Below are 14,747 nucleotides of genomic sequence, written 5' to 3'. Positions count from 1 at the left end.
TTTGTTTAAGATATCATTAACAGTTTCAGTTACTTTTTTTAAAAAATATGTTTCTGTGCTCATGCATGTAGAGATAAGGACATAAAAGCCTTGATAAAAATACTTTAAAAATTGGACGGAAATACTTCTTTCCTAGTGTTTTAATGAAAGGAGAGCAATGTTCATCTGTTCTAACCAAGTGCTGTTGGAGGTTGTAAGGTACCAGATGCTACACAAAGAAAAAGCTCTTTCTAAAAAGCTGATTATAAAGAGGGAGGGAGCGGAAGGGTAGGCAACAAAAGCACCTCAGTGCCTTGCCTATCAAGCTTGTCAGGAAAGCAGTGACATGTCAGATCTATTAGACCTACCGACGATGCAGGCCTGTGGATCCCACTTGCCTGTTTTATGTCCTAATTTCTCTTCCTTGTGTTACTGCATTGGAAGGAGCAGACACACCAAAGCAGAGAACAAGCACTGAGCAGGGAGCAGACAATCAGCTCTTGATGAGGGTAATTAGTCTGGGTCTCGCTGTGATAAGCTTTTAGTGCAGATGCAGAGCTTTTCACGCACAAGGGTTTTTCAAAAGGTAGAGGTGCAAAAAGGTAGAATGTCTTCCTCAATCTGCCTGCAGCCTTTAAACTACACCTAACACCACCCCGGGCAACATTCCTGCAGGTGGCTGGAGATACAGGGAGGGTAAAAATGATTTGGTGATGTATCTGGGAGACCAGAGTTAAGGGACAGTATTACAAACATTCTTCTCTGTAATACAGGATACGTTGGGAAGTGGTTTTTAAAAATTGGTAGAAACCCTATTTAAAAAACAGAGTCAGTTGGGTTGATGCAGTGTTTATTCAGATGCTGAACAGCTTACCCTTCCTTCCCCTCATCACCCAGGAGGGAGAGAGCCCCACTCAGTACATTGCCTCTGAAACCACAACTCTCATTCATCCACAGGGAGGTTTTGGTGACTCCTTTTGGTTTTGATAGGACCTTGGTACTGAATAAATCACGATCCAGAGCCCCCTTAAGTCACCTCATGTGTGAGAAAGGACCTTATTGTCACCTTCAGAGAATATTAAGGGAGTAGTTTCACATTGGCAAATATTTCACTTTTTGAGGTAAATACTGATTTACAGTAGTGGCCCTCTCCCTTCTCATCCTTGCCTTGTGCCACTGTGAATCCATCCCTTCACTTGGCCAGTGCAGTGTTTGCACAGCTTCTCTCTAGGAGGGAGTGGAAGCCCATCCTGGGCTCACAGGCAGACAGAGGTGGTGGTTTGGTTTTTGCCAAGTTTTTTTAAGCTGGGTGAGTTCCTTCACCAGTCTCAGAGCAGCCACCTCTGCATTTGTGCTGACAGAGCTGAGGGAATGGTGTGTGTTGGGTTTACCACCAGGAATTTGTCTTGTGAGCCTGTGCCAGGAGGGAAGGGACTGCCAACACACAACAGCACCTGGCATAAAGAGGCATCCATGAGGAGCCTTCACATGAACAGAGACTAGACCCATACAGAACACAACAAAAATGTACCAACAAAGGGACATACTTCCAATGAACAGTTTAAACCTTTTTTTTTTTTTTTTTTTTGGTATCTTTTTCTTTTTTTTGAATTAATGCACAGAAAGGGCTAAAAAAGTGGAACCTCACTGTACTGTCAGGTAGAGGAACAAGGAACTCTCGCTGTTGGGATGCTCCTTGTCTCTCCAGTCCCTTGGGGAATGGCTGGTGTTTTCCAGGAGAATAAGAAACTTGTGAAAGGAGGAGGACTCAGGAGGGTGGCAGTGGCTGTGGGCTGCTGCAATTCTGCTCTCCTGAAGAGCTTATTGCCTGCTTTATTTTTGCACCCCTTTCTGGCATTATAAAAGTGTGTTACAAATTTTACAGAGGAAGGGGAGAAAGGAAGAAAAGGGAAAGGGCCCAGCTATGCTGGTCTAGGGCTCTGCAGTCGTGTTGGTCCTCGCATACTCTTCCAGCTCTGATTTCCTGTCCATGGCGAGTTGCAGCTCCTGCTTGATGATTTCGATCTGCTTCTCCAGCTCCTCCAGCTCTTGCAGCACTGAGGTCCTCGCAGTGTTGAGGGACTCTGCTTTCCCATTGGTGGTTAAGGAAGGTGGAGTCTCTCTTCTCCCCTGCGGCAGGGGCATGTCCTGGTGCTGATGGATTGTCACCTCATTTTGCCCCTCATCAGTGCAGATGTACTTTTTTCGGTGGCAGTTGCCCACGTTGGCTGTGTTCCACACCGCATGCTGGCTGTTCCCTACATGGGCCCTAAACAGAGAGAGGAGAGTTAATACCACATCAGAGCCTGCTCTTGTGTGTGTACACACCTCCCCTGTGAGTCATCCTAGTGAAAAATATAAGGCTGCTGTTACATACTACATGGAAATATTATTCCTTTATCCCTGGCATTATGTTTTCTTGCAAAGCACAAATCATGGATGTAAATGACCAAATTTTTTCTGATTTAACCATAGCAGAGGCTAGAACAGAACCCTGAATGTCATCTTCCCCAAAACTTTTTTTAGTTATGAAATTACTCAGCTGCAGCTCAGGAAAATGTGAGTCCTTCAAAGCTTTCGGAAAGATTTTGTGGTTGCAATGTCCAAGTTTATTACAGCATTCGTCCTTTGCATGTTACTACTCTGTGCTGGCTTGAGCATTTGCTCTCACAGAGAAGGAGACTCCCTAGAGCTGGTGTGGAGAGGTGAAGGGGGAGCTTTGTCCTTTAGTCTTGAAGTCTTGTTGGGGAGCTGCTTGTGCTCTGGGGGACGGACACAAATGATGTGTATCCAAGCCTTGCAGGTTCATTCATGAGCTTCCTGACACACCACAGAGACTTAGGGGTTTTCATGTTGAGGCAGAACTTTTTGTCTGGGAACGTTTTGAAATGCTTCTGTTCTTTTTTTTTTCTTTCTGCAGAACTATTGCCATAATCTTTTGTTTCCAGAGCATATTTTCCTTCTTTTTGGGGAACTTGCCTCTGCTGGGCTCCCAAATCAGGCCATTTCCCTGGGCTGGGTTCCTTCCCAAACACAGGAGTAGCCCATGGCCTCCGTCCTCCAAGTGGAACTTAAGGAAGCACAGGGTTTGCTGTTGTGGGAGAGGAGCTCCTCCTTCCTGCCTGCTTTCCCTTTGGGACAGGCTGGGGTGCGTTCAGTTGATAAAGGGAGGTTTAAACTCTGAAGGAGCTGCGTTTCAGACCGCTCCATCCTCGAGCTCTTCTGTGGGTGTCCTTGGACAAAAGGCCTCTTGGTGTGTGAGCTCCCAGGGGGCAGGTTAAGGAAGGAAGTTGGTATTTCAGGATTGGCGCTGCTGAAAGCAGTTGGTTTGCGGAGGAGCCCGGAGCTGGGAGTGGATCCTTTTCTCACCTGCGAGCAGAAAAGGAAGCTGCAAAGTGGGAATTTCACTGGCAGAGATGGCGAACAGGGGTGTTTTCCAAGAAATGGGCTGGCAGAGAGGCATGAGAGGAGTTTCAGGCACGAGCAGCAGCCACTGCTGGGTCATGCTCCAGAGAGCTCAGGGAATCCCAGCAGTAGATGTGTATGTAGAGTTGTCTATTTTTGTGCAGATCAGCAATTTTGTCATATTTCAAAATAAAAGATGGGAGGACTCTCAAGTCTGGGCAGGTGATTTTAACAAATGCTGGAGTCCACAGTTAACGCTCCAGTTTGACCCAAGTCATCAAAACTACAATTTGGCTACTGACGCTGAGCAGCTTTCCTAGTTTTTGGACAGTTACAACCTTAAAAAACCCAACAGGTTTTCCTACCTGAGGATACCAGCAGTAGTAAGATGCCAATTCTTTGCACCTCCTTTCTGTATCTTTGGTGTTTTTAAGAGTTCCTCAGTCCCCAGCAGGAAAGAAAGCACGTGTGATAATGTAAGTGATTTGAGAGCTCTGTGTTGTGCCTTGCCACATCAGCGTTCGTGACAAGCTGGACACCCCACTCGTAGGTCTGTCGAGTTGAATTCACCCTAATTGTGTGCAAACAGCAGCCCAGAGATGCCGAGAAGAGCAAGGACGGTGGGTGGGTGTGCATGGGCACACCCGTGGGCTGATTGCTGTGTGGGCAGAAGGCTTTGGACAGCAGTACATCTTCACTCTCCCAAGTTGGAAGAATATTTGCATGGATCTTTTCCTAAGCCATTGCCTGAAGGGCTTATGGGCCATCTCCTCTTGTTACAACTTCTTGTACCACTCATTACCTGGCAGATAATTGGGCTGGTGCTTTTTGTACCATCAGAGATCCAGAGAACCCTTCCCCTGGGAGATTCTTCAGTTGAGTGAGTGCCTCAGGTGATGGGTATGTTCCCCCCAGTGAGGAGGGTGCAGCAGGAGGAAACATTTTTCAGCACCTCATTGCTTTTCCTGCTGCTCACAAATCAAAATCCAGGAGTGGCTGTGGGCAAGGAGGTGCCATACTTGGTGGTTTTTTGCAAGATGAAGGAATGAACATAGGAAATCAATTGCAGGCATTTTTATACACTTGTGTGTATAAAAGCAGCTTAGGAACTTAGAGATGCTTACTTCCTTATATTTGCTGCCGTTAGCACAGGAATGTCAAAGAAACACAACATACGTTGACATCTTGCAGGTTTCAGCCAGATCAAACACCCAGCAACATTCTCAAAGACTTTTTCTTTTCTCTACTCTGTGGCTGAACTTCTCTGTAGAAGAGTAATGCTGCTGCCTGTGTCCTTACAAAGTGCACCAGTAGGGTTGAGCTGCTGAGCACGGGCACAGTTCCATGCAATGCCTCGTGTTCCTGGAAGCTGTGCATCACATTGTCTCCTCTGCAGAAGACACAGCCCAGGAAAACAAGGCAAGGATGTTGCCTCCTTTTTTCTCCAACAGCACTTGTTGGACACAATGTTTTCTGAAAGGCTGCATTTGCCTCTCCTCAGCTTTCTTCTTTCTCATTCTAGTAAATCAGAAAGCTGAAGGAGTTTCAGGCATCTGAGTGCCTCATCTCTCTTTCCCTCTAAAGGCTCTGCCTCACGGATCCCTGGTGACCTGCCAGTGCTTTGGCACGGGAGGCATTCATTCCCTAAACACAAGGGCGGTGGACTGCAACTGCAACTCTTTGGAATGGGAAGCTTTTTATTAGCTCTATGCAAAATCATGAAAGAATAAGATTTCTAGATTTAATATTTTCTATGGGAAAAAATAATTAATTTCTTCCTCCCTCATTTGTCACTTCTATCTTGTTTCCATTCTTTTTTTATTCTATTACCTTTGGGGTGTATTAGATCCATGACTAGATATCCAGACACAACATATTTAATTTAAAGTAATTTTTACGGTTTGTGTTTTAAGGCATGGAAAACTTACTACCTCTTTTCTACTCGTTTTTTCTTAGGCTGACGTTTTTCCTCAATAAATGAACTGTTCAGAGCACGATGTAATCTCTAGAGGGAAAAGAGGAAAATAAATTAGTAAAAGCAAGATTAAAAATAGCTCCACAAATAGGTAAACAATTTGGGCTTTGTCTGATGGACTTGAGCATAAATTATTTTGCACATTGAAGGATACAAGCAATTGTCTGTGCTTTGTCATTACAACAGATTTATTTTCCCACAGTTTCCCAAAGAAGGGCAAACTGAAATGTTGATGAATAGTTGGGAAACAATCCCTGGTGTTAAAATTAATTTAATAATATTTCTTCCACTGTGCTGCTTTAAAGCAACAGAAGTTCTTCCCTTTTGTGCCTTTTGCTGCAAAGTAACTTCTTCCTTCAGAGCAAACACTCAGAGCAATTCTGTCCCATTAATTTTGCTAGAATAACGAGGGAGGTTACCCAGCACTTCCTGCATGCCTCACAGGTGTCGGTACCTGTAACATGAGATAAAATGTTCTGGTTTGCCAGTTCAGGGTAACAGCACTGTTGCTTCTGTCATCCAAAAGAGCTGAGCTGTGAGGCTACAAGTGCAAATGGAAAGGTCCCTCTGTGAGCTTTGAATATTTGAACTGTTTCCTCTGTCCTTCCAACTCTGTCCTTAGGTCAGCCTCTTCAGGCTCCAAAAGCTGCAGTCACCCTTCAAATGCCAATTGTCAGTGCTCTTACAACATTTCATACCTTCTTCTTGTCCAGGCTTTCTTAGTCAGCCACACGACTTTCACAGGGTCCCTCCAGAACACATACCTGACTGGTATGGAGCCAGTACTTCATCTTGGATTTCTTCTTGATTCGTGGCAGGACCAGTCTGTACACGATGTGTTCCCCAATGGTGGTGAGAATGGACAAACCAAAGCCAACGCACAACATCACGAAGAGCCCTGAGAAATGTTTTATCCCCATCTGCAGTGTCTGTGAATAAAATCCAAAGGGGAAGTTAATGCAGGAGGCTGTTATTGTGCTGAAGCAGATGCTTTGTTTTCTCATGTGGAAATGTGGTCTGACTGAATACACAGTGGAGAAATAATGCAGAACAGTCTGGATACAGCTCACAGCAAAGCCTCTCTGTGCTGTCAGAGCAAAGGATCTGTCATGGGAAGAGAATCACCTGAACAACAGGGAATTTGTGCCATCACCCTAATGAGGTGGAGTGTTAAACATATACAATAATCTGGTGCTTGCAGTGTCTTTGCATTTGTAAAAGCAAGTACTGTTTGATAGAATGTAGTCAATGAACTGTAAAGCAAGTCCTTCATCAGCAGGGAGTAATGTTCATATTTTCTGGGAATTGATTGTTAACTTTCCCTTTTAGTGCTTTACCCCTGATGGAGGGTCATGGAGAAAATGTGAAATAAGTAGCAGAAACATGGTACCCCTCCACTCCCAGCATTAACAGGACTGTAATTGTGTTTGTTAGGAACTCTGACTGCAACTGTGGAAAACAGGAACACTCCCACCTTTCTCTGCCAACCCACCCTTTTCATGTAGGGTAGGAAACCCTTAATTAATTTGTCTTATTGGCATTAATCATGTTTGAACACCAAGAAACTGTGTAGAGCAGAAACCTCCACAAATACCTCCCCTGCAATGTGTGGGTGAGGTATGCATGTAGTACCTTTATTCTCAGGCCTCCATAACTAAGTTTATCAATAACTAAAATCCCTTGCAAAAAACTACTGCCCACAGACAACTGTGGAAATATTTGCAGTAATACAAGTTCCAGTCTTATCTTTCTATTAAACAATGTTATTCCCCAAGTAAATTAAAAAAAAAAAAAAAGAAAAAGAAGGAGCGGAGTTTTGGTAGGGTTGTGTGTCACCTGTGATGCTGCTACCCTGGACCTGTTGTGTTCCTTGTGTTCATTTGCTCGGTGGGTGGGGGTGGGGATTGTGCTTTATTATATCTATTTCTATAAGCTGGAAAAAGAAACTGGAATTAGTCAAAAGATAAATCACAGAATATTTGTGAAGTCTTGTTCTAAGGTCATTTTAAGCCACAGAGTTAGTGAGAGATGAGTCCACTGAAGTTGAGGGCTTGGAAGTCCTGTTGCATACTTTGGTTGGGCGACTGTGAGCTGTATTTCTCTCTTCTGGTTTGTGTATTTGATTTCTGGTTTGCATACTTGATTTCTGTTCTTGAAAACACAATGGTATGAGATAGCATATCATGGGTTTCTTACAAGAACAGAGCTTCAGCAATCTAGCAGAGTGAGAACTTTCCCATGTTGGCACTGGCAATGAACTCTTGTTTTGGGGATCCTCTGCCAAAATCAGCCTCCTTGTCCCAAAGCACACTGAGCAGAACTTTTGGGATGAGAATTTTTGTACCAGTGAATAAACACTTCAAGGGTGTTGAAGGGTATAATGGAGGTGTAAAAGTAATTTCTAAAGAAACTTACTGCAGCCTGGAAAGTGAAAAACCATAGCGGAGTGGCTCTGGGGTAGAAGTGTGTCAGAGTTTTGGCACAAGGGTTTTCTGATATGGAGACTGCATCAGTTCAACCTCAAGGCAAACTTCCCTCTCCACACCAAAATTTCTTATTGACAAGAAACTGCTTTCCCATAGTTTTTTCTTCCAGTTAGGGGCACAGGAGGGTGACATAAAGATTACAGGTGGTAATCTTTACAGGTGCCTTAAACTGTCCAAGAACTGAAGTGTTTGACTGGAGGTCTGTGTGACCTGTTTCTTTAAACTGGCAGTGAAGCCCAACTTTTAGCCCAGGTAGAATGAAACCAGAATGAGGTCCCATGTCTGATCTTCTTCTCAGAGGTCTCAGAGCTAAGATGTCAGTATGGCTCATCTTTGTATTTGTCATGTGTATCTGCAAGATGCAAAAAACTTGCTATCCGAAACAGCTGAACATCCTGGTAAAAGGTGCTTTTGCCATTTCTCCAGAAAGCTCTAATGCAAATCACTCCCTTCCCAGAAAGGGTATTCAAAGGCAAGTGTGCAGCAACGTACTTAGAGATGCAGAGTTAACAGTAAACACAAGAACAAACAGTAATTAATAGGGAATGTATTTGCTCAGTCATCTGATGAATACACCTATCTATCGATGCTCCCAAGGCTCCAGCTGTTGGGTAACATCCAGAGAGTAACATCTTATGGGTGGTTCTTGCCACAGGAACTAGGTTTAACGTAATATCATAAAACTCTAGCCATTCAAAATAATAATAATAGAAAGCCCTATTGCGGTGGGGATTCCTGCATGCTGGGATGTCTCCTCCAGCCTGGGGTTGGTGTTTGATGCCATCCCAGCACTGCTGCAGAGAGAACACTTGGGCAGCTCCTTACATGAAAAATAACTCCCTTGTCTTCAGCAAAGCCTCTCTGATTTATGCTGATGAGGGTCTGGCTCCCTGTCCTGTCAGCTCTGCAGAATTGTTTTCTACCTTCCCTGGAAGCAAGTGAAAGAAATTCCAGCACTGTCATCCCAGATGAGTTTTTCACCTGTAACAGATGGCTTCTGAAATTGTCCCAAACAAGACATCTTTTCCTAGGAAAGGAAGTGCTAAAACAAAGCATCAATAATATTTCATCTAGCAATAAAGAAGGTAATGCATTGGAAGAGCTGCCTGATAAAGGCTGCACAGTAGAAGGAAATTTTTGAGACTAAATTAAGTGGGAAAACAAGGTAAGGGAGAAATAATTAACACAGTGTGTCTTGGAGTGTGTGGAGTGATTATACATGGCAGTATCAGCACATTCACAAACCTTTGTAAAAATGGCTATTTATCAGCTGCTCATAATTATTGTAGACACACACACATTAAATAATAAAGGAAACCATCTAGTAGAGGCACCTCTCATTTTCACTGCTTCATGCTGATTGGAGGAGCAAGCCCTAATCCTTATTTTGTTGTTCCTTTATGTATTTTTAGGTGCATGTATAAAATATATGTGGAAAGAGCAGAAAAAACCTAGTTTCTCTGCATCACTGCTTTCCTCTCTGCTCAAGGGGTAGGGGTGAGGGGAGTGGGCGTGTGGGTTGGGGGTGTGATGCCAACAGAAAACAAACTGATGGATTTCCCTATTTCGGTATTTTACTTTCTTTTCCTTTTATATATGTATATGGGGGTTTTTAAGGAATGAAAGCCCACCATGTGGTGTATGCTGTGTTAAGCCAAGATAAATATATAGTCCTTGCTCCAGGTTTGTAATCATAAATCCAGGACGTAGCTCCCTGCATTTTAGGAGAAGGAACTCAGTTATGGCCATGTAACAGTTCTGGAGCAATAAGCAATGTAGTCAATCTTGTGATAATTACAGCTAACGGTTGCTACACACTACAGTGGCAACAGCCTCCAAGTTGTATCCCACTGGCAAATTGGGAAATTGGCGTTTTCTGGAAACCAACAAATAAAAGAGCAAGTATGTTCTTTTTTTTTAATATATCCTTGGAGAGACTTTTCCAATTTATCAACCCATATCTGTAATTGCTATCTAAGTATTTCCTGTTATTTCCACCATAGTTATATGCTTTTTTTTTTTTTTTTGAGCCCTGAATAGTCACAAAGGGATGCAGAGAAGACAGTCTGACATTTGTGTTCACTTTGGAGCAGGGAGCAAAGACAAAACCAGCACTTAATTATTTCAGCATTTGTTTCCATGGGAAGAACTCCTGCATTACTCCCTACTACAGGAGACTGTAAATGCTTTACTCTCCCTTGTTGCACTGAATAAGTCATCAAATACTCCTGTGGTCTAGCTTTGACTAATTAGAAGCTTGTAAAGATCCTTGTAGATGCTCCACAGGTTGGCAGCACAGCACAGACATTGGTGCTACATACTGCTGAACCCAAACACTAAATATGGGTGTCATGTGTGTGTTAACTATAATGATAAGCTGTATTTTTTTGATTGCATTTTCCCCGTAAGGATTTTAAAAAGGTTTGCTGATATTAGGAAGTTAAGTTTTGCAGCACCTGTGCTGAGAAGGAATTAGCAGGGATAAATGGATATGAAGGGCAGAATTCTCAACTCATTTATACATCTCAGTAGGCCTGGAAAATCCTCCTGATGTTGATGCTTTTATTTAGTCAGCTAAGTGCTATTAAAACATGTCCCCTTCTCCATATTATGGCATTTCTTGTAGCTGCAGAGAGATTTATTTTTTCACTTGATTTCCATTCTTATGGCTCTCTGTGCTCTCAAAGAAGTGGCAGCTTAAAAATAATACAAATTTAATCTTTTCAGGGGGATCATCCTTAGCAAAGACTGGTGACCATGGCTTTAGGGTTTCAAGTGACAAATTTCAAGATACTTGAAATTTGAATTTGCCTTGGCAAGACAAGTTCCTTTCCTTGCTTGTTGTGAAGACTTTTGCACAGAGCTGGAAAAACACTCCATTTTGTAATAAATGTTTTATTTTCTGCTCATCAATTTTCCATGCCCTGTCAGTATCTCCTCAGTCACCTTTTTCTTTTGTTTGTTTTCAGTTTCGATGGATGAATTTAAATCTATTACTCACTTGCAGGAGACATCTTCTCCTGGCAGAGTCAATATTCATTCACTTCTTTCTGCAATACCATTGTGCAGAGTATTTTTTTCCACACAGCAAGTCCAGAACCCACTGTCTTTTCCCACACTGAGATGACCCTTTTTCAAAGCAACATCTGTCACTTAGTGAGACCCTTTTTCATAATATTCCCAGTCTCTCCCGTGGGCAAGGGCCACCTCTCCTCCCCACACAGGGAGGTAAGGCTGAGAAAGTTGTCTTGGTACAGTAGAACCTTTTCTCCTGTTATTTGTGTTTGTTTTTCATGCTCTGGCAACAAGGCACTGTGAAAGGTGACTGATGGGCAGCTGCTATTTATGAGCACAGGGCAGTTTTTTTCCTTTTTGCAAGTGTCTGCATGGCCTTCCCTTGACACCTGCAGTGCACCAGGGACAAACATAAACCAGAGTTTTAAGGCTGGAAAAGTCACTGCTGAGCTGTCAGGTGATGGGTGTAACAAAAAAGGAAAGTATTGGTTGACCTTTAAGGGGACTAGAAAAAAGACAAGAGAAGAAAGGCACCATTTTCTGGATGACAGCTGGATGAAATCATGGCAAGATGAATGAGGTACTGTCTGATTGTGCCTCTCGTGTGATGCTGAGGCCAAAGATCATCAATTCAGGCACAAGACATGGCAAGTCTGAGAAAGTTCCTTCAAAGACTTGAGAGAAAAGCCATCCACGGATCCCACTACTGATGTGAGATGAAAAGAGGATTAGTTACCACCCCTGGAGGGATTGAAAGACCTACAGACATGGCACTTAGGGACACAGTTTAGTGGTGGACTTGGCAGTGCTGGGTTAATGGTTGGATTCACTGATCATAAAGGTCTTTGCCAACCTAAATTATTCCATGATTCTAAGACGAAAAGATTTTATTTTTGCTGTGTGCCTGGTCTGGATCAGATGAAAGGCCGTGGTCAAGGACCAATCCCCACCGTTAGCCTGGACCTGTCCCTCAGGCACTGGGAGGAGGTTCATGGCACTGTGCCTTCCCCAGCATCACCACCGTGGAAAGTACTGGGACTGCAGTGACAGGGTCAGTTTGGGCTGCCAGCGTCTGTGTCCTTTCATATATCGTTATTTTAAGTGTCATGTTAGATACCATTTGTGTGAAGCATCAGCAAGTTCTTGATATTAATAGCTGGGATAATGGTATGTGGCAATATATAATTTTTTATTCTGTATGTTGGCTGTTATCAGACAGAACTGCCAGTCAATGTGGAAATCAGTCTAAGTTCTAGAGCTCCAGCTGTCTTGTCACCATTGTGAATATAAAAGGGAGAATATATAAGCCTTTCAAGTGAAATAGAAAATTTTTAAAAGATGTAGCTAAAAGCTATGAAAGACTGTGTACACTCAGTTAGCTTTTCCCAAAGCATGGACCAGGGAGGGCTCTTCTTTTTTGTACTGTCTTGATAAACCCTGTCCTGGTCATCACTGCCTGACCTGAGCAGCCAAACCCACTGACTGCAGGCATTTTGCCTTTCAGGCATCCCCCTGCCTGCTGCCCTGCTGGCTGAGTACCAGAGCTGCTTTTTCGACAGGAGCAGAAAATTGCAAAGCTTTTGGTTCCCAAAAATCACAGAACCATAGGCTAGTTTAAGTTGAAAGGGACCTTTCAAGGCCACCTGGTCCAACTGCCCCACAATGAGCAGGGGCATATTCAGTTAGAGCAGCTTGCTCGGAGCCTTGAATGCTTCCAGGGATGGTTGAACACTTTCAGGGATGGGGCACATACCACCTCTCTGGGCAACCTCTGCCAGTGATTTTCCACTTTCTTTGTAAAAACCTTCTCTCCACAGTCCTTTCTGAGCTTGGGTGGAGCTAATGGGATGGAAGGGCAAGTCCCCAGAGCCTGGCTCCTTCTGAAGAGGCATCAATGAAAATAACAGTAGGGTAGAGGGAGGGCTGAGCATACTGTATGCAAAATAAAAACAAATTACATTGTTATGTCCAGATATGATGTAAAAATATAACTCCATCAACCCCTCATCCCTCCTGCACCATGTTCTGCCCTAAGTAGGGAACTCAGCAATTTTACCACAAAGGCATTCCTTTGAAACTACAACATTTTAAATCAATTTTAAATCAAGACTACTCAAACAATATTGCTAGAAGCTAGCACTCACCAAGAACAGCCACTGCTGCCCACAATTACCTGCAGTGGAGAGGGTAAAGTGCAATTCACTGCAGTATTCCTTCCAAGCCTGAGTTAGCTGCATTCCCCGTAAATGATCCGGTGGGTTCTGGCCAGAGTAAGATGCCTCAGGTAAGAGGTCTTGCTGGAGACCATGTTTTTTGTATGTTTTCATACAAAACAGCAGAGTCAAGCCCTTCTGACCTCTGCACTTTGAGACTCATCTTTATTGTCTTCCCAGCTTGAAGAGTCACTGCAAATCTTCCAGCTCCAGGCCAAATAATTTCTTTCCGGACAACTTTGTTTTGAAATGCAGTTTAGAATGAGCAAAGTGCTCAGATAGAGAGAGATGGGAAGAGCTAGCAGTGAGTTCTGCCACAGGAAATATAATTTTCCAGTGTAATATTAGTTAAATATGGTGATTCGGAAGATGGATCTCAAAACAAATCTATAGAAAAATTAACTTCAGTGGGCAGGAGTGGCAGGTGGATAAGAATCAAGTACAGATGAGGAGGTAATGACAAAAACAAATGATGGGTATTCCACCAATTTAAAGGCTATACTGATCAGTATTTCACCCACACATATTCCCATTTTGGGGTCATTTCTCTTGGTCGACAGGTGCAGTGTGTCACAGACCAAATTTATCAAAAGGACATAGAAGGATGCAAAGCCTTACTCTTGCTGTCAGAAGGCAGTTGCTAGGTCTCACTTTGGTATATAATCCATGTGAATGACTACACACTGAGAAGCTGGGGCTTTTTCAAAAAAAGAATTATCTGCTTCTCTGCTGAACATTGTCCACACTTCAATCTGTAAAATACTACTGTGGCTGAGTGCAGGGAGTGAATTACAGAGATTTCTGGGCTGTACAGGAGTAAATGATACAAACCAACATAAAGGTAAGTCCAAGACTAATTCCCATGCTTCTTGCTGTAACAGTGGGGAACCTGTGCTTTGGAGAGTGTTTGCTGCTTGGCCATTTAGTTTAGTACATTTCTCCCAGCTAAGAAATTGCACGTTCTAAAATCTGCAAGTTCTTGGCCAAAAGGAGTGGATGAAGAAGAGGGAATGCACATGTGAGATGCATTAAAAGTGAGGTAACTCGGGAAAATGAAGATCGGGACTTAGCAGAGCTTACCCCACAACAGCACAGACTTGCAAGTGGCGTTCTGCTTCTGCTCACTTTCTGATTGCATAAGGACCTTTGAGTGACTTTTTAGACTCATAGAATCCTAGAACAGTTTGGTTTTGAAGACACCTTATAGACCATCTAGTTTCAACCCCCTGCCAAGGGCAGGGGTGCCAACCACCAGGCCAGGTTGCTCCAAGCCCTGTCCCACCTGGCCTGGAACACTTCCAGGGGTGGGGCAGCCACAGCTTCCCTGGGCAACCTCTCCCAGTGCCTCACCACCTAAATTTTTAAGTTCTTCCTTGCACCTTATCTAAATCTAGCTCTTTCAGCTTTAGGACCTTCCCCCTTGTCCTGTCATTCCATCTTGTCCAAGTCACTCTCCAGCTCTCTTGGATCCCCTTTAGGCACTGGAAGGGGCTGTAAGTTCTCCCTGGAGCATTCTCTTCTCCAGGTGAACACCCCCAGCTCTCCCAGCCTGGATCCAGACTAGAGGTGCCCTCTGATCACCTTTGTAGTCTCCTCTGGACTTGCTCCAACACCCTACTTATACTGAGGATTCTGGAGCTGGACGCAACTCCGCAGGGGGGTCTCACCAGAGTA

At 43.6% G+C, this 14,747-nt stretch overlaps 1 protein-coding gene across 1 annotated transcript in view; it reads right to left on the bottom strand.

Moving 5' to 3' along the window:
• Nucleotides 1-812: 812 nt before the first annotated feature.
• The window catches only part of GRIN3A (glutamate ionotropic receptor NMDA type subunit 3A), a 68,809-nt gene continuing 54,874 nt past the window's right edge, over nt 813-14,747 (bottom strand). Inside the window, exons 8-10 of the mRNA XM_042021498.1 lie at nt 6,124-6,288; nt 5,316-5,389; nt 813-2,248 (exon numbers count right to left, since the gene is read on the bottom strand). Of these exons, the coding sequence (XP_041877432.1) occupies nt 1,912-2,248; nt 5,316-5,389; nt 6,124-6,288 (576 nt within the window). The 3' untranslated portion in view covers nt 813-1,911. The remainder of the gene's footprint in view (nt 2,249-5,315; nt 5,390-6,123; nt 6,289-14,747) is intronic.

Source organism: Corvus kubaryi, unplaced genomic scaffold, assembly GCF_017639235.1.
Source record: "Corvus kubaryi isolate FWS band 111438036 unplaced genomic scaffold, C.kubaryi_AGA036_p1.0 37148, whole genome shotgun sequence".
Taxonomy (NCBI): Eukaryota; Metazoa; Chordata; class Aves; order Passeriformes; family Corvidae; genus Corvus; species Corvus kubaryi.
This window is presented reverse-complemented; position numbering and strand designations above follow the sequence as displayed.